Source organism: Rhinatrema bivittatum, chromosome 15 (genome assembly GCF_901001135.1).
Source record: "Rhinatrema bivittatum chromosome 15, aRhiBiv1.1, whole genome shotgun sequence".
In the NCBI taxonomy this organism is placed as follows: Eukaryota; Metazoa; Chordata; class Amphibia; order Gymnophiona; family Rhinatrematidae; genus Rhinatrema; species Rhinatrema bivittatum.
The window spans coordinates 59,054,808-59,081,124 of NC_042629.1; the positions used below are offsets into that span (position 1 = coordinate 59,054,808).

Consider the following 26,317-nt stretch of genomic DNA (forward strand, 5'->3'; position numbering starts at 1 on the left):
GTCTAATACTCTATCTATGGTCTCTCTTTTCTTATCTACTATTAATTCCTGGCTCTCTCATAACCGTCTGAAACTGAATCCATCCAAGACCGAAATTGTCCATTTATCATCCATCTCAGATACTTGCATAGGTCCACCCTCACATTGGTCTATAAACGGGACATCTATCCCCATAACTCAATATGCTACAAACTTAGGAATTATCATAAATTCAGATCTATCAATGAAACAACACATCTCTTCTCTAATAAAAAAATCCTTTTATAAACTACAGCTCTTAAAACGTCTTCGCCCTCTTCTCTTTTACCAGGATTTTCAAACTATTCTCCAATCTTTAATCTTCTCTGGCTTAGACTAGTGTAAAGCTCTTTATCTAGGTCTTCCCGATTTTGTAATTCATCCCGTACAAATTGTTCAAAATAGTGCAGCTCGTATTTTATCAGGTACTCCCGTTCGAAAACATATTACGCCCATTCTTCAATCTCTTCATTGGTTACCTATAAAATATAGAATAAAATACAAAGTTCTCACTATCATCCATGGCTTAATACATAATTCATCTTCCACATGGCTCTGCTCACTACTCCGCATCTACAAACCAGCTCGACATTTAAGATCTTTAACTCAAAATCTATTAGATATTCCCTCACCATGACAGGCTAGACTGGATATCACCAGAAGAAGGGCCTTCTCGGTAGCAGGACCCTCTCTCTGGAATTCTATCCACTTCATCAACTATCCAACTCTCAACAATTTAAAAAAAATCATTAAAAACATATCTATTTCAAATAGCATTCAACATCCCTCCACAACATTCAGCCTCTAATCAACATCAGTCAACTACCTAGCATTCCCCCCCCTTGCTCCCACAGGTTTACTTTATTTTTTCTTTTCATTGCAAATTCCCCCCACCCCTTTCTCCTTCCCTTGATTATAAAATGAACTACGGCCCAGCTCCATTGTTACTAGATTTTTGTTAATACCATTACCTACTAGGTATATACCAGTTTTTGTAGTTTTTAAATTTATTTTCAATCCTATTTTATTTTTAAATTTATTTTTACCTTTGTAAACCGTTTTGACAAATAACCTTGCTTTGAAAAACGGTATATAAATACTTTTAAATAAATAAATCAATAAATAAATCAAGTAAAACCTCTCTGAGATGAACCAAGAGTGCCAGTTGCATTATATACAATGACAATAAAATAAAATGTTACCATTCTTTCTCAATTACAAAAACACTGTACAACATAAAGAGGGTAATTTTCCATAGCCTGCATCTGGCTAAAGTGAATTGAGCCAGAATTTTGAAAGCAGATTGTGAACATAAAGTCTGCTTTGAAGTATTTGCAGGTTGTCCCAGCACATGCAAACGCAGATGTGCAGGAAGTTGCAACCACTCACAAGCAGATGGAACTTTTTGCATGTATACTGATATTCATACTTAAAAATATGCTTAGAAATGCTTTCCCCGTCCCAAATCCTCTCCCCTGGAGTTTCTACCTTGAGTAGGGGGAAAATTGAGTTCTACGTTTAGTTTTCCCAACACAACACTCCAGATAATTTTCGAACGCTGATCTACATGCATAAACCAGGGCTTATGTGCGTAAATCTTTTTGAAAAATTCCCCCACCCCAAATTATAATTCTAGAACACTGCATTTTTCCAAACAAAATCAGTAACCGCTAATATTTTTGCCATTCTGCATCAAAACAATTTTCAGATCATTGAATAGGACAGTTTCACTGCTAACAATAGAAAAAACACATAAAAAATAATATATACCCAGGTAAAAATAACTTTGAAAATTGCCCTCTTAAAGAATTGCAGAAATGTTAATGATGGAAAGCTACAGAAGTCTCAGGATGTGTACAACCCAAAAGATGGATCTCCCCGGAAGAAGATCAAAGGAACAGATGGAAGGAAGTCCTATACCACCAGGCACATCTGTCATCCAGCAGAAAAGTCTACATACTAATTTGGTTGTGGGCTCTGGAACCAAGCGACACAGAATGAGCCTCTGTTGTGTAAACCACAATGAACATGCACAGAGGTTAGGGCTGTTCAGCTTGGAGAAGAGACGGCTGAGGTGGGATATGATAGAGGTTTTTAAGATCATGAGAGGTCTAGGATGGGTAGATGTAAATCGGTTATTTACTCTTTTGGATAATAGAAAGACCGGGGTGCACTCTATGAAGTTAGCAAGTAGCACATTTAAACCGAGTCAGAGTAAATTCTTTTCCACTCAACGCACAATTAAGCACTGGAATTTGTTGCCAGAGGGAGTGGTTAGTGCATAGTGTAGCTGGGTTTAAAAATGGTTTGGATAAGTTCTTGGCGAAGTCTATTAATCAAGTTTACTTAGGGAATATCCACTGCTATTAATTGCATCAGTAGCATGGGATCTTCTTAGTGTTTGAGTAATTGCCAGGTACTTGTAACCTGGATTGGCCACTGTTGGAAACAGGATGCTGGGCTTGATGGACCCTTGGTCTGACCCAGTATGGCAAGTTCTTATGTAGTGAAAGCCAGAAAAACACACCCATGCAGGTTTGATGGGGATCATGGGCGCCCTTCCCAATCTCTGGAGGCCATAATGTATGCAGATGATTGGACTTCAATGCCATGTCATGAGGATGATGAGGAAGGAGAACTGCATGCTAATGAAGAAAATGGCACCATTCACAGTGATAAAAGAAAACTAATCATCAGTTAAATTAGTTTTGCTTAATTACATTATATTTTCTTAATAAAGAGTGTACTGGAAATTTTATCACATTTTAAAGGCCTGAAAATGGACACAATGCATACAAACATGATTGGTAATATTTTGCTATAAAGTAACTTTTAAGATAGAAACAATTCTTTGGATGGTGAGGGCCAAGGAGCATGAAAAAACAGCAAATAAATAATCTGTTTATTCCCACAGCACTGCAGGCTGAGGTGGGGTTTGGCACTTGTGAAATAGATCGGGAATTACAATACGGAAGATGGTCCTCTATCAAATAACATCAGTTTGATCCGTGTACTCATGGTGTAATTATTGGACTACAAGGCCCATTTCTGGCGTGGTCAGAAAGACGTTAAAAGTTAAAGCACAGTTTACTTGGTCAGATAGGACAATTTGCACTATTCTGCAGTTACCTGTGGCGTAATATTTGGGCTCCAGCAATAGAAGTTGCAGAGAAGTTATGCATACCACTGCCAGTTTTTGGGATGTCATACCAGGTGTAAAATAGCCAAACCTTTTGCACCTTATGGTGTAATTGTTTCAATATGGGCTCTTGGTCAACTTGCCCTTCATTCCCAGCTGTCAGCCTGGTCCTCTTTTTCTTCCACACTCAATCACTGACTCTCTCCTTGCTTGCTATCTCTGACCATAATTTTGGAGGGCAAGGGACAGAGAGGTCAGTTTGGTGGGAGGAGGGAATTGTTTCTCCCCCCCCCCCCACTAAGATTGACGTGGATCAGTGGGGCTGGGCGCCAATGTTCCCTCTAATTCTTTCCAGGCTGTGAGCAGACGCGCTCTACTGTTGGGCAGATAACGTGAGTGGCAGGGAGGAAGTGTCATTACTCACCGCTGCTACGAGCCTACCACCGAGGACTCAAGTTCTGTCTTTCTCCTTCATTTTCTCTATCCTCAGCTTCCATCTCTTTTCTCATTACCATCTTCTTCTCGCTCCTCCCAAGCTTTCAGCACTCACCTATCTCTCCGTTATCCTCTCTCCTAGCCTTCTATTCCTTTTGTCTCCCATCCCTTCCACCTTTTCCCCATTCCTCCATTTACACACCATCCATATAACGCCTCCATTTCCATGTGTAACCCTTGCCACCAACAAGCTTCCATTTCCCCCACCCTTCTGCCTCTATCTCTCCCATCCCCAGCCTCTGCCCTTCTGCCTCCTCTTCATATGGATTTACATGCCTTAAGTGGGAAGAGACTTCATGAATTTAACAAAGGAAAGTCTTCCTTACCAATCTATTTGAATTCTTTGAGTCTATAAATAAGCAGGTGCATAAGAATGAACCAGCCACCATGGTGTATCTGGATTTTCAGCAGGCATTTGAGAAAGTCCCTCATGAGAGACTACTCAATAAATTAAAAACTCCCGGGATAGGATGGATTGGTAACTGGTTCAAGGATAAGAAAAAAGAGTAGGATTATAAGATCAGTTGTCCCAAAGGACAGAAGTAGAAAATGGAATTCTCCAGGGATCTGTGTAGGAACTGGTCTTGTTTAATACATTCATTAATGATCTGGAAAAGGGAGCTATGAATGAGGTGGTCAGATTTGCAGATGGCACAAAATTATTCAAAGTAGTTAAAACACAAGCAGATTGAGGAATTGCAGGAGCACCTAGAAACCTCCAAACGTCTCCTTCTTTGGACTGAGTTGCTTGACAGATTTGAAGACTTGCACCAGACGTGATCACCCTCTTACTTTCTTAAGGTGAACATAGAGCACCAGTGCTAAAGGGGACAGGCTGAGTCCCATTGTATACCTGGAGATGTGGTTCTGATTTCCCTAAGAACATGCAGGACTGTGCCTCCAGGCATGCAATGAAAGGTACCACCAGGACCAGCTCAGCCTGGTCAGTTTTGACGTGGAATGGTGCAGTCTCCCTCTCCTTTCTGCCAAAGCAATGCAATAATACTGAATGACCTCAGCACCCAACCATTCCGTCTCTCTTCTTTCCACAGGTCATCGCAACTATTTGGCTCAATCTGCGGTGCCTCTCCGCATGGAGACCCATGGCGGCGAGGACGTGGCCATCTTTGCCAAAGGTCCACTGGCCCACCTCCTGCACGGCGTCCACGAGCAGAACTATATCCCCCATGTCATGGCATACGCGGCGTGCATTGGCCAGAACAAGGATCACTGCAAGTCGGGAGCCATTCGTGGTTCCCTGGGGCCCCTGACGCTCACATCTGCTCTCCTCTCCCTACTCTTCCTATGGCCCTGGGATTAAATGCAGCAGCTCCACCCCGAGTGTAGATCTGAACAGTATCGCCTCCACTACCAGGGGCCACACTGCTTGTGTACGTAGCCTTGTCCAGGGCTTGCCGACCCTTTCCAAATGCATGCCCCTTCTCTTCCATGCTGTCTGTGATCTTTATTGAACCCTCTTTCCAGTCCTAGATGTCACAGGAGAAAATGTCCCATAGATTTGCTCTAGATTTCTCCACGATAATCTCCTAGTTTCAGAGCAATCTTTGAAGCAAAATTTTGTATAATCCATCATGCTATATCTCATATAAAATAAGACCTATGAGGCTCTCCTCGGTGACATACAGCTCCTGTCTGCTCCGGTTACTGCAGGATGAAAGCAATGAGCAAAGCTCAAAATGTGCTTGTCTGTGACCAGCACCTTCTTTGGCAGCTACCTTACTGTCCCAATGACATCTGCCAGAGGGAATACTCACCCTGAGCTTTAGTGACCACACGCTGTTTGCAAGTAATTAAGAGGTCCATATTCAGAAGATTTGTCTGGCTAACTTTGACAGTTAATCAGAAAAATCTTCAGGTTTCAAGTTACCTCCTCCACTGGACGTGTACATTTGGTGCGAGCAGATTGTTAAACGGAGGCCTATTAAAATTACATGGTAAGTCTGATCAGAAGAACTGCTGCCCTAAAGTTATCCAGATAAAGTTATGCACATAACTTTACCTGGGTGTATTCAATGGCAGACTTATCCGGACAAGCCTTGCTGAATATCTGGATAAAGTTAGATGCAGTGTTTGGGTAATTCACCTGCTCACTGGCTTTCTGAACATGGACCTGGAAGGGTGTATATGAAGGAAAGCAAAAACTCTTGGAGCTCAGTGAGACTCATTTACCAGCCACATGAAGGGGCTCGCCTGGGTCGATGAGGAGATTCTGCACCAAGTGGGCCCTGAACTCGCTTACCTCAAATAGGGCTCCTTTGCAACTCCTGGGGTTGTGGTGGGGGAAGGGGAGAGAGTAGGGAGAGCCCTGTTTTGGGCTGCAGCACAGCAGTGATGTTGGCAGGCCACACACATTGTGGGAACAGGGGGAGGCACTGTCATCTTCAGTTGCTCTGCTGGAAGAGAATGGAAGCTCCCAGCAGGAGCAGGAGACTCCCGGAGACTTACAGGGTGTTAGACTTGTCTCAGAATCTGTTGCCTGTCTGGACAAGCTTTCAAGTTTGAAGCAGGCACTTCCTCCTTTCACCGGCAGCATTTGGCAGACATGAGCTGTAAGCCACAGAGAAACCACCCATAGTTAAGCCATCACTGCAGGGCATGTTAAGTATTTTCAATATTATTTTCTTTTCTATAGCACTGATAATATTCACCTATACCGACAGGACCCTTAAGCTGGGTTGGGAAGCCCTGTTATAGTCAATAATGTGTTTGGAGCATAAGGGGTGTGAGCTGTCTGCTGGATCAATAACTGTAGCTGCCTCAGAGCATCACTGGTGCAAAGCACATGGACAGAGCCAGCATCTGCTGCTTTTGCTTACAACATCTCTTCCGGAGCCTGGAAAGTATTACAGTGTTTGCCGTATGTTCCTGATTGCAATAACTGCAGTGGTTGCATGACACCAAAACCGGCACATTTTTTCAGTAATGTTTCTTTTTATGATGATTGAGTTAGCCATATTTGCCATGTTCTCTGAGCCTGTAAGGACACTAGAAGAGTAAGAGATTTAACAGGTCTTCTGGGATTGTAAGGCATGCATCAGAAGTGTGGGGAAACATGCGGTTACAGCCACCCAAGTCCCTCCGATGGGCCAGACTTATCAAAAGAAAGACAGTAACGGTACTTACCTTCCACAGAATCTGCCGGAGAATCTCTTGTGGCTTAAGAGGTAGTTGTAAGTTATTAGTTAGGGTCCCAGATTATTTTTCTCACAGCAGCATCTGATTCTGAATTTGGGCTACTGGCCCAACTTAAGAATTGGGTGAAATTAGAGCAAAGACCATGTAGGAAGCCTGTGAGTCACTTTGCTCGAAACTATGCATTTTTTGTGCTCGGGGCTCTAATGTCCTGCAGCTTTTGGAAGGGAAAAGACTTCACAGAGGAAAAAAAATATCGTCCAAGGAAACTCTAGTGTAAAAAGTGTTGTGGAGCTTGTATCCAATCCCGAAATTTAACTCTTAAGGGTTGACAAAGAGGAGCTAGGGAAGTAGAGGCAAAAGCAGAACAGGACTGCTCCCTCTGTGACCAACAGAGATTCTCTTTTAGCACGAGGGACTCATGAAGTCTTGATGGTTTGATGGCCCCAGCAGGGACACAGTAGTTCAGACAAGGGTCCCACTGATAGCTGGTGTTGGTTGCGGGGCCATTTAAGTGATCTTCAGACTGAAGATGTACCATGAGGCTAATGCATGGACCACCATTAAAATGTGGAAGAACTAGAATGGAGGCCTGCTCAAGATGGGGGCTTCTGAGCAGTCGTTCTTCCTTGGCTTTAAAGTGCAACGGTCCTGTAGCCTCTTCCTTCCTGCGCTTTGTGGCTATCAGGAAGCAACCATTACCTCTCAGCGGACAAGCAAAACAGGATTACAGCTGTGAGGATGACATCCTTGTGGAATTCCAAAACCGTGGCAAGAGTCCCAAGGGACTGGCAGCGAATCCCACCGCAGGCACTTTCAAGATCCTATTAATCAAAGTTACGATATCATAAAACAGGATTCTGCTCAGAGATGGAATCTTTTAAAGTAGACACCAATCAAAGATTTATTCTAATTCTTTATAACCTTTTTTAATAAAAATAATTTAAAAAAATAAAGGTTTAAGGATATTGTAGAATATAGATTTTTAAATATTTTTCCAAGCATTGGGAAGTTGGTTGCACTCTTTTTGTATGCACAGTTTGGCTTAATGTATATACAGCAAGCTTAGTTTCCTAAATTCTTTTTGGAGTTTTTGTTGCGTTTGATTTTGGGGCTTAAGCGTTGGGAAGGTGAGTTAAAAAAGTCATTTACCCAGGTTCATTGGTTGTCTGAAAGTCACCCATCATGTATATGGGGAAAGATCTACACGTTGGGAGCACCCATGGAAAAAGTGGGTGGGATCAGAGGCGGGGTTGGGACTGGAGAGGCAACAATGGGCATGGTTTTTGCATTCTCAAAACCATGCGTTTTGGTTTTCAGGGAAAAACAAGTAGCTGCAAAAAACAGCAGGTATAGATCTCTCACCAGGGCAATTTTCAAAGAGAACATGCACAGGAGAACTGTTGCAAAGTATCTGTACACTTTTGCACCTTGCCATGCAGTTTTGAAAATTGCTCCATAGAAGACAATTTTGAAAATAATCCAGTTGCACAGATTAGCATGTCTAGATTGCCCTGTCTGTAAAGTGCCCTCTTTAGCCTGGCTAGAGACGTGTGCGGACGTCCGCAGGGTGTGCGCTTCTTGCTGGACTGCGAGGAGGCGTTCTGGGGGGGGGGGGGCATGCTTAGGTCGGGTGAGTAATAAAGTGCATGCACATGACCTTTTTCAAAAGCACGCACATTATTTTGCCCTTCTTGGCCCCCCTGCACTCTAAAGCAGGTACAAAGTACATGGATCGGGAATGCTTTTAGCAACCCACGTTACACATTTTCAAAGAGAAACTACGTGGGCTGTTTGAAATTTATACCCTCTCCAAATCAGCTAAATTAGCAGCAAATATTTTATCTTAATTAATATTAATTTACCACTCTCTGCTACAGCTCAGGGCAGTTTTCATAATATAAAATACAAATATGAGGGAAAAAAAGCAGATGCTAAAAATTACCAAGAAATACAAAATTACTAAAAAATTCTTTATAAAGGTTAAAAATAAGAGACGCTTAAAAATAAGGGTGGGCATGATTAAAATGTAGAATTAAATAAATCAGTTTTTAACAACTTCTTAAATGTTTTTGAACATAGCACCAAGTGCAGGTCCACAGGAAGGGAATTCCAAAATGTTGGAGCCGCCATTGAAAAAAACACGCTCTTGGGTCTCAGTCAGCCTAGCAGCGGGAACCAAAGGGATTTCAAGTGATCTATGATCTCGGGATCGTAAATGACGAGTGGCATTATGAATTTCCAAAAGACTGCTCACCCAAGGAGGTTATGAGTTAAGACAGCAGATTTATAACAAATCCTTTCATGAACTGGGAGCCAATGTAGCTCCATCAGAACTGAGGATATGTGGTCATGCATCATCCACTTAGCTATAAGTCTTGCTGCTGTATTTTGCAGTAATTGCAGAGCTTTTATTGATGACTTAGGAACACTGATATAAAATGAGTTACAATAGTCCATTAAGGTAAAAGCAATACTTCTGAATTCTGATTGTGGAAGCAAGGGTTTCAGATTTTGAAGAGTCTGAAGTTTTAAAAACCCAGTGCTGATTTGATTTGAGTCTTGAATGCTCTGGAGCCAGCATGCTTCCAGCCATGGTTCGGCAGTAGTGCCGGAAGACTTGGGCATGGAATCTCCTGCCTTTTGGGTGTGAGGCTGCACCATGGAGGTGAAGTGCTCACCCCAAGAATCGAAGTGGAGGAGTGCTTGGGGTACAAGGGAGAAGGAGGGGGAGCATCCCTTGCAGCCTTTAGCCAATGAGAGGGACTGAACTACCTGGTTAGTCATCCTCTGGAGGAGAGGGTGAACTTACAGTATCCTCAAATCATAGGTGAAAGGCTCTTAATTTCCCCTTCAGAGTTGACATTCTACCTCATGCCCTTGTTCCTAAAAGGCTGCAAGTTAAAACTGAAATGAAATCTGGGCAAAAACTCTTATCACCAAACTAAATACAAAAATAAAATATATACTTCATCAACTGGTATGTATGTGATCCATGACATCTGCAGATAATGTCTAAGACCCTGGGCTCGTCACATAGGAATAATATATGATTTTTCTTAAATACAATGGGGAAAAAATAGCTTTTCTTTTTTCTTTCCAGTGTCCAACATTGTACCTTGATTTTCTCTGAACAAACAGTCCTAATTTTAATTGCCGCTGCATCCACTCACCCCTCCACCCCCTTTTGTTCATACCACTAGAATATAAAGCTGCATATATAACTGGGGGATTTTTTTCTCCTCACTGGTCCCCATATACAGTCCTAAAGACTTCCAAACTTGGCTTTCGGGGTTCCCAAATATGCAAATAACCCAATTCTTAGGTCTCACGCTTGCAGATATATCTCATGATTATTTACTGTAGTCCTCACATGGATGACATCATCCAATAGAGGCTGGCATGGAAAACTTATGTCAAGGTTTCTAGAACTTTCACTGAGCCTCACTGAGCATGCCCACGCATTCATCATATCACGCATTCACGCGGGGTCCCTTCAGTCTTTCTTTTTCCGTGGAGCCCAGTGGTCGCAGTTTTCTGAGTCTCACTTCAGAATTTTTGACTTTGCTTCGCATTCCCATTGGATTTTTGAGCTATTCATCATGGAGTCCAGTGGTCTTCCTGTAGTATCCCCCTAGGTAGGTTTTTCAAACAATTCTTTAAGGTTCCTTTCGCAATCGGATCTTTCCAAACAGCATGCCCTCAGTGCCCATCAGCCACAATTGCCGCCACCATCAAATTCAATTTAGCATCCTTTTTATTTTGAGTCGACATATTTTCAGGATTCCAGCGATGCCCCAGATGCACAAGGACCATGTCTATCATGGATCCCCATGATAGATGTGTTGTCTGCTCGGGGGCATTGCATAATGTCCAGGGTTTCCATAAGTGCACACAGATGACACCAAAAGGATGCCAGTCCTTGTTGAAATGTCTGTTTGGGCACTGGAAGACTGATCCTTCGACAATGAATGTCCACGGAGTCACACCAATGGACATTGAGTCAATGGCATCAAGGAGGCCTTCTGTTCCCTTGATGTTGAAGGCTAGTAGGAAGCCACTCAGCTTCTCCTGGTCGAAGAAGGTGTGAGGTTTCTCATCTTCAACCTCAACACCAGGGACAACCAATGCTGAGCATTGAGGGAAGCCAAAGAAGCATTGTCATTGATCCCTGTCAATGGTTGGTGACAAGCATAGGGATGATCTGGCCTCGGCCAAGAAACCCCCAAAGCAACCCTGCAACGTGGACAGCTCATTCTCCAAGTTACTGGGAGTTTGCCATGGTCTCCACTGGTTCTGGTGTCAGCCAGTTGGTCTTGGCATTGGTGATCTTTGAGGAATTAGATACTTGCAAATGCCCTCTGAGAAGGCACTGCAGTGCCTCGGTGTTGGAACACTGATGGCACCAACGCCAGTGCAGTCTTTTCTCAAGCTGCTGATTGGCTCCCTAAAAGTACTTGTCGACATGCTCCGACACCGCCATTGGTGTTGGTCCCTAGCCCTATCCAATGCTTGAAGTGGCATCGGAGTCCGTGCCAGTGACCCAGTGGTCTTTCCAGGTTCCTTAGAGGAAGAAGCTCCCTTGAGGGAGTTGGGGGCTTCGGAGTCCAGATTTGTCTGACAGGACCTTCCCCTGGTGAATCTATGCTGCCTCAGGTCCAGCAACCCACTGGATTGTAGATAGTTCATTATCCTTTCCTTCAGCACAGTCTCCATTACGTTTTCCACAACTGAGGTGAGGCTACCCAGCCTGTAGTTTCCGGCCTCCTCTCTGCTATCACTCTTGTGAAGAGATACCAACACCACTCTTCTCCAATCCTGCAGCACCACTCCCTTTTTCAGGGATCTATTGAACAGGTCCTTCAGTGGACCTGCAAGCACATCTCTGAGCTCTCTCAGTATCCTGGGGTGTATCTCATCTGGACCCATGACATTGTCAACTTTCAGTTTGCCTAGCTCCTCCCATACCTTCTCTTCTGTAAACGGAGTTTCGTCTACACCATCCCCATCTACTGTCTTGTTAACCAGCAATGGTCCTTCTCCAGTTATATAGTAATGATGGCAGAAAAGGACCAATTGGACTATCCAGTTTGCCCAACAACTTTTTATGGTAGTATCTGTCACACTGGGCAGGTTGACCCCTGTTTCTTGTAAGGGTAGTTACTGCTCCATACAGTTATCCCAAGCCTCATGATAACCCATAAAATTTTACTGCTAGCAACATTTTTACTGGGTTATGAGCCTCCTTAAAATTTAGACAGTGCTGCTTTAAGTGCTTTGCTCATGGACTTGGCCATTGAAACAGTCTTGTGCTTTTTCCCTTATGTCTTCGTATCAGTACTCCAGACCGTAAAAGTCAGAGCCCATGTCGGTTGTAGTCTGAATCCAATTCCTCTTCCTCCCCCCCCATCCCACCGTCAAAGTAGGGTGGGGGAGGAATGACTAGACACAAAGTGCTAGACATCCTCCATTGGGACCAGGGACTTCTATGTGTGTATCCTCCAGTTCCACTGGTCGCGAATACTTTTTTGAAGCTCAGGGAAGAAAAGAGGACTGCAAGCCTCATAGCCCCTCATTGGCTGAGACAGGTTTGTCTGTTCCTTTGGGAGTTGTGTGCATTCATAAACTGATCAGACTAGAGACTTCTCCAGATTTCATCACTTAGGATGGGGTCCTTGGTGGTCTGCCTGGCCTCACTCTTGGCTGTCGTGGCATGGGGTCTGCAGTGGTACCACTGGACTTTTGTCTCTCTCTCTTTTGCAACCCAGGCTCTGAAAACAAGTAATATAGTTCTTTTACAAGACTATTGTAATACAGACGCAAGCAGGAGGTGGGGGAGGAGGTGATGTGCAGCATTTTCAATGCACCTATTCTCCTGGAAAGCTTCTAAGGTTGCTGCATTTAGAAAGTGAAGCAAAGAAAAGTTTATAAGGTATTACAGTGGAAAGGAAAGACTTAATAGGAGAAGTGCTGTCATTTCTTTTTTTCTCCAATGATTGCAGCTGGTAGGGGGAAGATAAGAAAATTAGGCATTTGAAAGACAGACTACACCATGTCTACATTTTCTTTTTTTTTTTTCTTCAGGGGAATTTAACCTCAAGCCCTGGAACAGATCACTGCAGAGCTCTCAGTTACCAGCTCATGGTCCTCTCAGAGGTGTAGACAGTGAGCCAAAACCCATAAAGCCTAAATTACAAATATAAATCTAAAAACAGTAGACATGCTTTGGTATGGGAAATGTTATTCTCAGATAAATACGTCCCAATTTGTGGCAATGCAATCAGCTCTTAATACCTTGATACACCAAAAAACTAAAAAAGGATTGTTATATTATAAATATAAATGTTTTCAGTTTGGCAAAAAGGGTGGGGAAACTACTTGCTAACCTTATCAGATTATGGGCAGGGATGAAATATGTAATGGTTATGAAAAATCAGAAAGGACAAAAAATAAACTCCAATAGAGATATCTATAAGACTTTTTATGATTTTATACTGGTTTATATAAGTAAGAACCTTGTAATGCAAAGACTGCCTACCTAGGTTGACTTTAGACCAAGTTCAATTTTTGAATGCACCATTTAAACTTGAAAAGGTATGTAGCACCATCTTAAGTTCTCCATTATACAAAGATCCTCATGGGTTCTCAAGTGAATTCTATAAATTTCTCATAGATCAAGTATGCTTAACCCTGAGTTCCATCTTTGAATCTCTATTAGAGTGGGGTGAATTTGCTTATGGAGCTAATAAGGCCATAATTACTGTCCTACATAGGTCAGGGCAAGATCTTATTTTGCCAAGCTCTTATAGACACATCTCCTTGTTAAACTATTGTAGGCCCCCAAGAGGCAATCAGTAAAATTATGATTCTCTCCACTACAGTGGCTAAAGCGTTCTGTGTGGTGGTGAGTTATGCAGGTGGTATTGGAGTCAAGGTTGCAACCCAGAGGGGTTCTACATGTTGCCCTCTTCCCGACCAGGTAATTTTGAGTGTTTGAGAAATTCCACCCAGCCAGTGATGCTCGCAGAGGTTGGGAGAGGAAGCAGGGACTAATAAATGGTTGGATAGCTTCCACTGGTGAATAAAGATTTATCGTTTAAAATAAAAGAAATAAGGTCCAACAGAAACAACAACAACAACAAAAATTACCAGGAAGAATTCTGTCAACATTGATCATACACGCTTCTAGGTGTTGTACAGGTTATATATGAATTCTCAGGATCTTCACTTCTCATCAAACAAGAACAGAACAATAAACTCTCTCAGATAAATATCTCATATCTATATTATTCACTCACTAACCATCCTTTACAATTCACTGCAGTATGTGCATGAGTACGTGAAATATCAGGTAAACCCAAGGATTTGATAACTTTATAGTTTTCCTGCTCATTTGCCTCCAGATGAAATCAGTGTTATTGAGGTTCACCTGACGAAACAGTAAGTAATTTATTCTCTATCCTTATTTCTTTCTGTGGTTTACTTATATGTTTGCTTTCTCTGTAATGTCTGTCCTTTTCCTCTTTTTCTCTATGCTTTGTGTTTTTGTGTCCCAGTGAATGCACCCATTGGTCTGTTACAGACAGAAGCAGGGTCCTCTCCTTCTGTTGACTTGGATACTGTTGTCTAGCAGTTAAAGCTGGTGCTGCTGAACTATTGAGGGTGACCTTTGTCTCCAGTGCCTCTTGCTTCCTCCGGCATTCAGTAACCCTGGCACAGGTTAGAGGACATGTGCAAGGCAGCCCAGTACCACTCCTGTAGTTTACGATAGATTTCCAGAAGCTAGCCCATTGTGGGTTTTTCTTGTCTCCCCATGTCTTCCCCCAGGAGTCTCTCAATTGCTTGTCCTAAGAATCCCATGCATCCCAGAATCCCATGCATGCCCCAATGCATCCTTGGGCCTTATGATCAAAGGGGTTCTTAAATGATAGCAGCCCCTCTGCTCTGGAATCTCATCTTATCTTCCTTCCCTGCTGAGCTGCTAATTTATTGAACAGAAAGCCTGGGTGCCTCTCTTGCACTGACATCAGTCCTAAAGCAGGTAAACTTTTTAAAATTTCTTTTTGTGGATCTGTCCACACTATGATGCTAAACCTATGGCAGAAGTCAAATCTGGGAACCTCAAAGCAAGTGGGCTTTGTTAAGAATAGACATATAGTGTTAAATGTCCAAAGGATAATAGCATCTCGAACATTCTATATGGCATAAGACAAATTCTCTTTTGGAAAGTTTTGATGCTGAAAAAGCTTTTAACAAGTTGAACTGGTACTTTATATTTTAAGTTTTGAAGACATATGAGTTTCAGCGTAGATTTCTGAAATTTTTACAAGTACTTTTGTGACCTTGGGCAAGTCACTTTATCTTCCATTGCCTCAGGTACAAAACTTAGATTGTAAGCCCTCTGGGGATAGAGAAATACCTACAGCACCTGAATGTAAACCAATGTGATATCTCAGATCCAATGTTGGTAAATAAAAAAAATAAATGGTGCTATCTCTCATGACCTTATTTTGGAAAATGAAGGAGACAGTATTGCTCACTCTCTCCTCTGCTTTTTATACTTTCCCTGAAACCCTTCCTCATGAGGGAATATGGGGGTATTAATTGGTAGATGCCAATTTAAACCTGTGGTTTTTGCTGATGATATCTTAATTCACGTAACTAACCCCAAGGGTTCTTTAGAGTTGGTTCTATCAGAGGTAGGTAATTATGGACAAATAGGTGGCCTAAAACTAAACTTAGATAAACTGGAGGCTTTATCTGTGGGTGACTCGTTAAAGAAAGGTGGGATGGTGATTTTCTCTTAAATGGACAAGTATTTCCATTAAATACTATCTTGAGTTGATGGCAATCAGCGGATTCTCCTTCTATGACCCATTGGAGAAACAAGATTCACAATTTATTACTTATGGAAAAGAGGGCCTGTCAAGAAGGGGCACCGAAAAAGAACAAGATAGTGTTGGATTTGTGGGGGCCTTATCTTCAAGCTTTATCCTATAGAATGAGAAGTTTAATTCTGAATTACTTTTGAGCATCTGTTTATTGAACATGAATAACATAGGTTCACCTGATTTGTTTAGATCAGTATGATGCTGGTTAGATGGGAGTGGGAACGGGGTGGTAGTAGGGGGTCTATAAGGGGGAAAAACAAGGAATGTAGTTTAGTTTATTTGTTCTTATCAAAAAGCATGATATGAAAAAGAAAACACTTATGTGCTATGCTTTATTGTTTATTTCCATTAATAAAAAAGAGTTTTGACTTCATTTGTAGTCTGCTGATCTAGAACCTGTTCTCAGCAGTTTACGAAGACTTAGTGCTTATAATTAATCCAAACTCTCCCTGAATGTCAAGTATGTAGAGAGAGCCCTGTTATAGCACATCTTCTTAAGATTTGGTGCTCAGTATTGTAAAGTTCTAAATATTTCCTTTTTTCTTTGCTTAAACTATTTATTTTGAAAGCACGTTAAACCAAAACAAACAGGCGGAAATGCAATAAAATCGCAAAATAATTCTGGGTATACAGAATCGCAAAATAATGATGCTAAAGTGTAAAGTCAGACAGAAGCAATCTCTTCAAACACAGATAAGTTTAATTCAAACAAACTGCTCTCAGATCTGCTTCTACTGCATCTCTGCAAATTCTCCCTGAGCATGCAGGTGATCCTTCCTATACATCAGGGTTTCCCAAACCTGCCCTGGGACCCTCCAGCCACTTGGGTTTTCAGGATATCCACAATGAATTTGCATGAGACTCAGTACAGTGGGCCCTCGGGTTACGAACGGCTCAGGTTACGACCAACATTCAAGGTTTCGGGATACGAACAAAATTTGAGTTATGACCAAAATACTCTCTCTTCCCCCCCACCCCCACAGATACCTAGACAGGTATTTATATCTCTATGGGAGGCCCACCTAGTAACTCGAGGTGAGGTTTAGGTATTAGTGTAGGGGTTAGGGGCCACTTGGACATTCAAAGTGACATGTACGAACTGTGAAGATTTGATGACCTTCGGAGTGAGAAAACTCACCCAAAGATGAGATTTGTGCAATGTTCTCTCAACCTAGCTTGATGTTACCCAGGTAGAGAGTCCATATGCAGATATCATAAAGGAACTGGTGCAGGAGATGAAATTGTTGTTTCTGGTAGGCTAAGCACATTTTATAACCTTTTGGTGAGTACACTAGGGAAGTATTGGTGTTTCTGGTAATTACAGACATTATACAACCATTTTTTATTATAGAAATGGTTAGGTAAGGGGTGCTTTTGGGAGGTTCGGAATGCATTATTGGTTTTCCCATTGTTTCCTATGGAAAAAATAGTCTTGACTTACAACCAACTTGGGTTACAACCAGCCCTCTGGAACCAATTGAGTTCGTAAGTCAAGGGTTCACTGTATATGCAAATTTATCTCATGCATATTCATTGTGGGTATCCTGAAAAGCTGACTGGGGGGTTCCCAGGGCAGGTTTGGGAAGCCCTGCTATAGAAGCTATTAGATTCTAAATATTTCTGGGGGAAATGTATCTCCTTTTTCTGTTTTGCAAGGTAACCCTTCTATCTCAGTATATATGTACTCAACAGACATGGAAACTTGGACGCAAAATTTTTTTTTTCAATTACAGAAAATTAAGACTTTATTTTTTTTTTTTTAATTTAAAAACTCTTCTATACTGTCGTTAAGTTAATTCACCATCACAACAGTTTACAGAAAGGCAGAATAAGAAAAAAATATAATTGGTATACATATGCCAACATAGAACGGTAACATATTTTAATAAGAAAAGACTATGTGTTAATTAAGGCTTATATGTTGGTTGAAAAACTGTCAAGCGGTTCAAATCTAGCGTTAATATGCAATTGGCGATATTAGAGGAAAAAAACTGATTACTCTTTCAACTGTTTTCCTCCTTCTCTTTGTCTTTATAAAAAGCTTGTTTAAAAAGCCAGGTTTTCAGACTAGTTTTAAATAGTTTCAAATTTCTCTGCAGCCTTATTTCGAGTGGCGTGGAGTTCCATAGAACAGGTCCAGCCAGCGACAATGCTCTCTCTCTTACCTGAGTGAGGCGTGCTGATTTAACAGAAGGAATAGTTAGTAGAGCTTTATTGGCAGATCTAAGGTTTCTGTGTGGTACCTGTACGCGCAGTGCTGTGTTAAGCCAGTCGGCCTTTTCATCATGGATTAGTTTATGAATTATACACAATGCTTTGTATTGTATTCTTTGTTCAATTGGAAGCCAGTGTAGTTCAGCAAGTGTTCCTGTGATGTGGTCTCTTTTCTTTTTGCCTGTCAAAATTCTAGCAGCGGAATTTTGCAATACTTGGAGTGGTCAAATGATAACTTGAGGTAGCCCTAATAGCAGAGAGTTACAGAAGTCTGTGCTCGCGAATATCATTGCCTGCAGGACTGTGCGAAAATTATTCAGTGTTAGCAGGGGTTTCAGTCTTCTAAGGACCATTAGTTTGGCGTAACCTTCTTTTAATTTCTGTGAAATGTGTTGTTTCATGTTAAGCTCAGGGTCAATTATTACCTCTAGATTCCGTACTTTTATTGCTAACTCTTACGGTTTGATTATTTTTTATTGCGATTAAAGGTTGTGTAGGGTGTATATTTTTTCATTCTAGGTGTAAGAATTCAGTTTTATCAATGTTTATTACCAGTTCCATTTGGTTTAGGAGTTGTTTGATTATTTCAAGATACATATTAGCCAGTTTCATTGTTTCTTTGATTGTGTTTACGATGGGTAACAGATTAGGATTTAACTTCTGAATATAATCGGTCAACTGACTCAAAATATTTTTATCTTCAATTAAGAGCTGCTATCGGTTAATTTGTCTCTTTGATAGAGGCCTATTTATTGTACTAAACTGTATTTGCACACAATGACCAGTTTTATTGCAAGCTAAATGGAAATAATACACAGAATTTTACAATTATATTTTCATTGGCCCTAAATCAGGCGCAACATGGCCATGCTAATGAGCTGGATGATGTGCAAAGCAGCTCATTTGCATAGGAACAACTAATTAGCTTTCTCCCAAAAACATTGCTAGGCTTGTGAAAATGTCCATGGGGGGAGGCCAAGATCTTGCCCCACAAACCACAAAGGACATTTTCACAAAGGGGGGGAGGGTACTTTTACAGGCCCTTATAACCCTTTAAAATACGGTGTCGCTAGCATGTTATGTGGGGAAGAAACAGATCCTACTACAATGGAAAGAGTCAACTCCTCTGTCCTTCTGGCAATGGTGAAACCAATTTCATCATCTGATGCATATGGAATATCTCTTGTTACGTCTTTCCCCAACCTACAAGAGGAAATTTCTAAAGATTTGGGAGCCTTATTTGCAATCCCTGCCACACAAAGCCCGCAGTTTAGTTCTCAACAATATTTGAGCTAGGCCAACATCCTTAGGCTCGACTGGACGAGCTCATAGTCCTGCGGATTTCGGACTTTTCTACGTGTCTTTTGTAATATCTGTAGTCTCGGAGTGCCTGTCAGGAGAGGGTGTGGATATGTGGGAATGACATTTGATCATACTCTGTTCATGTTCCCAGTGAGGACTGAAGAACCCCTTTCCTCACTGTGGTGGTTGTATTTACTTATTTGAAACTAATAAAATGTTTTCATACTAAAATACGGTGTCGCTAGGATGGGGTGAGGGGCCGCCGTTGTGCGTGGCCATGGCTGGGAACATGCAGTCTTCACAGCTGTGGTAATCCGAGGAAAATTCCCCCATGGGAATTATCATGGTAAACAGCAAGGAAATGTTGATTTCCCTCGTGTAGAGAACCCTGTGGGTTCCTATCAGGAGGATGGTTCTGTTCTTCACAGGGAGGACAGAGAGAGTTTAATGTGGGTGTTAGATCCCCAGATGCTGTGCTTATCAGAGCATATAAACCCCTGCCACCATCTTAAGGAGGGGATTTTTCACTTCTCCCTGCTAGGGGCAGCCTCTTATTTTGCTGCTCCTGTTTTCTTTCTACCCCTGGTTTGGTTTCCCCTTTTCAATAATAGTTTCTTCTTTTCTATTTTCCTGAGCACCCGCTAAGGTCCAGGAACTCAGCTTTTGTACCTTTCTCAGTGAGAGGACCAGCGGACCATCAGAGTCCTAGTAGAGGAGTGAGTTATCAGTCATTCCTGCAGAAGACTGAAAAGAAGTTGGAAGAAACCCAGGGCACCCCATTGGTGCATCCAGAACCATCTCATCGAGGTGACAACGAGGAAGTGAGGGGCCTGAGAGGGCCATCCAGGTTTCAACAACAGGGACAAGAGGAGATTGAAGAACTGCTGGAGTAAAGGTACAGCATTTAAACTTTTGGGAGGAAGCTCACAAGCTACCTCAAAAAACTGAAAAGGAATAAGAGCAAATGGGATAATGTCTTTACCCATCAATTCTTTTGATTTGGAATGCTAAGGTCACAAATTATTAAGAGATGGATTTGTACATAATCAGAACTGTAAAGGAACATTTTATCAGTTCCAATGCTACTCAGTAAAATTTATGTTGGAAACATCAACTGCCTTCCTGCGTGATTCTTGCTGCTTTTTTTCAAGAGACATTACAGTTGAATTAAATGTTAAACCACGAGCAGGGCCTAGAAGTTAAACTCCCCCCCCCCCCCCGACAGGGAATTGTGGCTTAACTGTAAAGAAAGTCAGTGAACAGATGAAGCCCTAGCTGAGGTGCGGTCCCCGGGATCCTGTGATATGAGCCCAGGGTTATACGCACCTTAGTACACAGGCCTGCCTGTACGCAGAGGAGGTACTGTGCATCAAAGGTATGTCTGGTTACCTGATTTCTTTATTATGCGGCCAATTTTCAGCCTCTCTGCAGAGCTTTACGTTGTGCCGCAAGAATGCAAGTCAATTTTGAAAGGGCAACTCCCCACAGAGTTTCCTGTTGAAAACTGGTGGCCCAGCAGGGGCCACAGGTACTGTACATGTGTACGTACCTACAAACCTCCCGCCAGGAACTATATGCATGGAGTTGAAAATAAACTGCTTGCATGTACCTTCCTGAACTGGCCCCGGTCCTGTCTTGGCTCCACCGCCCAGCACCGCTCCAGCATGGGGGGAGGGGGAATTCTCCAAGGGGCCTTTGTGGCGATACAGCCTGCTTTCTTGTGGCAAATCCCTTTGAATATTGCCCCCATAGGACTCCTTGCTTAGTATCGGAGAAGAGAACCTTATTCGAATTTAGGTCTTTGCTGACTGGAATCTTGATTTAGGAGTTTAATTTAACTGGTGATGACTGGTAAACTTCTATTTCTATGAAGACTTGTATCACGAATTATCAAAATAATTTGGAAACACGTATGCACCATCTCCATCTGCTGGAAAACATAAGTGTAACCTTTGTTTGTCTTTCATGTTGCGTGTATCACTCACTGTTTAATCTTTTCCACTAAGTTTGACTCTTTTGCCATTATATTGGAGAGGTTGTGGCCAAGAAGATACAAACATGCATGTGTAGTGGTTGCCTTGTTTTGTTAACCAATTTTTGGAATGCTATTGAAGCTGAAATTGAAAAAAAAAATGGTTTCTTACTTCCTCTCTCTTCAAATTTCTGTTTGCTTGGGATTTGGGATGCTGATTCCTTGCCCAGATTTTACTAAAGGTTTAGCTTCCCAACCTCTTCACGCTGCTAGATACACAGTTGTATTACAATGGAAAAACCAGTCCTAATTTAGGTCCTTGGAGGTCTCAGACTCAATTTGTGGCCACGGCAGAGAGACTTACGTACTCTCTTAGAAATGAATTTGAGGGCTTGTAACAAAATATGGGGTCCACGCTGGGATTATTACAACTCCTCTCTGTTTCATTTCCTCAGTTTTGTTTTGATCTCTGGAATATGTTTATAAAGCTGAACTATATCCTTTACTGTGGCATTCGGCTTCAAAATTGTTAGTACATCTTCTGACGTACTTTATGTGACTTTGTATTTGGGATTGTGATTATACATCGAGTTAAAACAGAAGAAGGATAGTTCTGTTTTAATGCAGTTCATCAAGCTGGATCCTTCTAGTATGCTTTTTCTGTAGAGCATTGTTGGAGTCAGAGATAATACAGTTCCACTGCCAGCCACGGCTGCTGGTTGCTGATTGTTTCTGACTGCTATACAGGACTGTTATACAGGACAGTCACTAAGCTAAACAGTGCCCTGGGGAGCCCAGAGGCACTTCCAATAATGTGGCCGGCCCTCTGATGACATGGCCAGTTGGGCCTGCTCCTAAGACACGCCTGCACCTAGAACACCATGGAATTACGCCATGGTGGCAGCATGGTGTGATGGCACCCCTCCCGACCTGGCATCCCAGGTGGCTGCCCCTCTCCCCCACCTCCTTCTGAAGGCTCTGCTGTTATTTTTCAGATTCCACAGATTTTGCATCAGTGAGGATAAGCCTTTCTATTAATTTTAACAGTTTGGTTTTTTTTTTGAGCAATAGCTGCCTTGGTATCTTCTGAAATCATTAGCAACAGCGCTGCTTTTTTTTTTTTTTTGCTTGCCTAAGCAATTTGGGTTGTGGAGGGAGTGGAATAGGCAGAAGGGGAGAAGAGTCGTGCCGGTGAGGGAACATCTGCCTCTCCCAGTGACGGAGCCCAGCTGCCCCCAAGGCTCTGCTGTGGAGCTCCCCGTGGCACTGCCACGAGAGCAGGAAGCTCCCGGGATCTGCCCGACCGGCTGTCCCGCAGCATCTGTGCGAGCAGCGCCTCAAAGTCATGGAAAGAAAGAATCGACGCTGCAGCCTAAAAATTGGGGTTTGTGAAATCCCAGAATTGTAAAACTATCACAAGATCCCGGGACTGGATACACAAGCTGCGCTATTTCTGGGTCGCTGGCGGGTAGAACATTTGTGTTGTTTTCACAAACCCCATTGCTGTTCTCACGCATAAAGACTGATTTGTGAAAACAATTTCCCCAGCTGAAAGAAGCCACTGTGTCCATTCACGTTTCTAAAGGACGGAAGAGCTCAATGAAACTCTTCAAGTCACCAAACATCTAGAAAGCTCGCTACGCTCGAAAAACATTTTTTTTCCTCTCTCTCACTGTCTTCTCTTTCTCATTTCCTCTCTCTCAGCCCATGTGAGCCACTAATGCAGGCAGAGCAAACGCCTGCAGGTCTGCTTTTCAAGATAGGCAGATTATGCAAATCAGCTCAGTTCTTGGCTCGGAGTCTGCAACATAGAAATATAGAAACACAAAGCAAATATTTATATCTTACAAATACTGATTGTGGAATTCCTGCACAGCAAGCCTATTTGGGGCATTTGAGGACAGGAGTTCATCCTCTCTGCCCTAATAGGTGAGATTTGTGTGCCTTTTTGATGCCCTTAAGAAGTGTATGGGAGGGGGAGGGGGAGGGGGATGGGGCAAAGAGGTAAGGAGACCAGACAGTTTTCCTGATGCAGTAAACTGTGCTCAGCAGAGCTCACAGTCTTACCCGCAGTTGTGCACATATTTTTTGAGTGCAAATTCGACTCTCAATCTACAAAGTTCTGCACAAAAAACAATGTTCTGTGTAAAACCGTGCGGCCTGCTTAGCACCCTCATATGGAAATCCCATGCAAATGAGAGCGTTAGCAATTGCCCCCCTATGCAGAGAGGGGCCCTGGTTTAACTCAGGTTTTTCTCAGTGCTGGACAATTTACTCCTGGTCAGAGGTGGAGTAAAGTGTTCAGCGCTAGTGTCAGGCTCTGGGCAGAAGCAAGAGTTCCGGTGCTGGGACCCAAACTCAAGATTTTATGTGCAGAAAACATGATTGTGCACATACTCGCTGTTTTTCTGGGTGCTAACCCATTTTCCTTTGTGCATATGTTCTGTACTGCGTGCACTTTATAACTCTTGATGCAAGAGCATGCTATTAGCTTACTGCAGCTGGAGTTTAAAAAAAAAAAAAAAAAGTAGCATCAACTTCTTTATTATCGAGCATTCTTCTAAGATATTGCTAGCTGTGGTCAGGATGTTCCTGCTTTTTCTCTCATGCATTTCAGTGGCAGATTTAGAAACTTGACCCCCATCCCCTCAACCACCTCTTCTATTTCCAGATCACCCGCCGAAGAACTCTCAGATGCTGACCCAGATGGTCTTTGACCTTAGATCAGTGTTTTTCATTCTCTTCCTCTCTATAATGTCCCTCTTGAAAGAAGGGGCATCTTCTCGACACCAAGGGCACTGGCAAACCTGTTAACTAGAATATGAAGAAAAAGGTGAGCCATAAATGAATCTCGTTAGTAATTAAAAACCCATCTCTCTCCTGCCATCTTTCTCTCCTTGCTTCTCGCTCAGTCTTTTCCTTCCCTCAACCACAACAGATTATTAGATTATTTTAGCCAGGTCTTGAGCAATATTTTTGTAGCCTCCCTCTCTCTGCCCCCTCCAAGTACAGCTCAATGCTGGGGGGAGGGGGGGGCACCATTTAATATCAGGATTTAGAGCTGGCTCAGTCCTGCAAACCCTGGCATGGATTCGCCAACTGGGGGCAAGGATTTGCCTTCAGAGCCAAGGCCTTTGATTGGAAACAGTTCCAAGTTCCACGCACACTTGCTGTACTATTTATCCAAATGCTTGAATCTTTCCTTTCTCCGTCAACAAGAGCACTGGCTGGGCACTTGGGCAGCGCCCTCTTCTTTCTCCACTTGGCTTGGCATCTCTGGATAGGCACCTGACATACCCTTCTCACCACTCCTGCAAAGATCTGCCTTCGCGGCTGGGACCTCAGACTAGGGGGCCTCCTGCCCCATGAAAGACAGGCCCAGAAGGAGGGGGACCCTCTCCACGCCGCTGCCGGATCCCTGGGGAACAGCTCGTTATAATGTAGCAGAGTAACGAGAGTAAATGACAGCAGATATAGAAACAACAAGGCCCGTCCAGTCTGCCCAGCAAGATGTGTAGAGTTGTAAATGCCCCTGTACCGTCTGTTTAGGGTTGTAACCGCTGCCCCACATGCAGACACTTTACACAAATTTACCACCGCTTACCTCGGTTCTTCATTTCCTTCCTCTAGTTACTAGGGATCCTCCTTGTTTATCCCATGCCCTGTTCCAGGAGGATAAATCCATGCATCCATCACCTTTTCTGTGAAAAAGTATTCGCTGATTTTCCTGACTCTACCCCCTTCATATCGTAACACCTAGCCCTACATGTCCTTTTCTATTTGACTAGGTTTGATTTTTGTGCATTACTCATACTTTTCCGATATTTAAAAGTCATTATCATATCCCTTCCATTTCTTCTCTTCTTCTGGGTATGCATATTCAGATCCTTCAGCTTTTCCTCATAACTCTTCCGATACTGACCCCATACCATTTTGGTCGCCCTTCTCTGGACCGCCTCCATCCTGCCTCCATCCTTCTTGAGATCCGGTCTCCAGCACTGAACAAAGTACCTCAGGTGAGGCCTCACCAAGGACCTGTACAGGGGCTTTATTTGGATTTGGTGCAAGAGGAGGAATGCTGATTCCACAGAGAGAGCAGTTCTGTATCACGAGGCAGTAAAGGCCGTGTAGCGTGCACAATTTTATTGGAATAGCTGACAAAGTATAGGCCTCTGAGCGTTTTAAATCAGTCGCTGTAGGCCATCAAATTCCAGTCCTTTATGCTTTCACTTCCCTGCAGGGAGGCTTAGAGTCTGCAAAACAACCAAAGCTATGGCCCCTGCTCTCTCTGAGCAGGGATGAGCCTCCAGATTCAGGGAAACAACTCAGCAAGTTAATAATTACAGTTTGTCCTTTTTTTTTTAGCAGGTTTCAGCATTAGTGAGAGTCAGGGTCCCTCTCTTCAAATTCCAAGGACTTTATTGGCGTGACAATTTGCTAAATTGTACATAAGAGGTAAAAATGAAAGAATTACAAAATATAAGAGAGACAAAAACGAAGACAGTTGTGAGGTTCTGGTGCTGGTCACTGTTTCCTACACTGTGTAACCCCCGTACACAGGACAGGCCATGTATTTGGCAAGAGGCCGCCTTTAGATACCACAGAGCAGGGAAAAATTGGGCTGCAACTCCCGATCGGGATTCTACAATGGAGAGTAGCAAAATGCTGCAAGGTCCAAGGAGATCCCTCGCGCAGTCCCTCAACATGAGAGGGTGGTGTTCCAAAACAAAAATGATCAAAAATATAGGCAGTAAATTGTTAAAAAAAAATAAAATTCGGAGAAAAAGTAGTACAGAAGCACAAAAATATAGAAAAACAAGTTCCACATAGTTCAGCAGAGAAAAGAAACACAATCCAGGAAAGCAAATAAAGCAGTCATCAGAACAGCAGCACTCAGCACTAAGGTCAATATGTGCGTATTTGTTATTTTATTACTCTCCGATAACATTAGATAAAAATATACAGTACAAAAGAGTTCTACATGTAAATTAACACTGTTACATGTATGAAAAGGACAAGATATATGGCAATCATCAAATAGTCTTTATTTTGGAAATTTATGTAACCGGAACCTTATGGGCACTTTTGTATAACGTATTACCCAAATCAATTTTTTAACATTACTCTATGTGC

General features: G+C 42.5%; 1 protein-coding gene and 1 long non-coding RNA gene across 2 annotated transcripts in view; one reads left to right on the plus strand and one right to left on the minus strand.

Annotated features, from left to right (window-relative positions):
- Positions 1–13,932, plus strand: part of LOC115076454 (alkaline phosphatase-like) — a 105,759-nt gene extending 91,827 nt beyond the window's left edge. The window contains exon 12 of the mRNA XM_029577945.1: positions 4,705–13,932. Coding sequence (XP_029433805.1) covers positions 4,705–4,973 — 269 coding nt within the window. The 3' untranslated portion in view covers positions 4,974–13,932. The remainder of the gene's footprint in view (positions 1–4,704) is intronic.
- LOC115076456 overlaps positions 1–26,317 on the minus strand; it is a 317,358-nt gene that overhangs the window by 105,678 nt on the left and 185,363 nt on the right. The window lies entirely within an intron of this gene.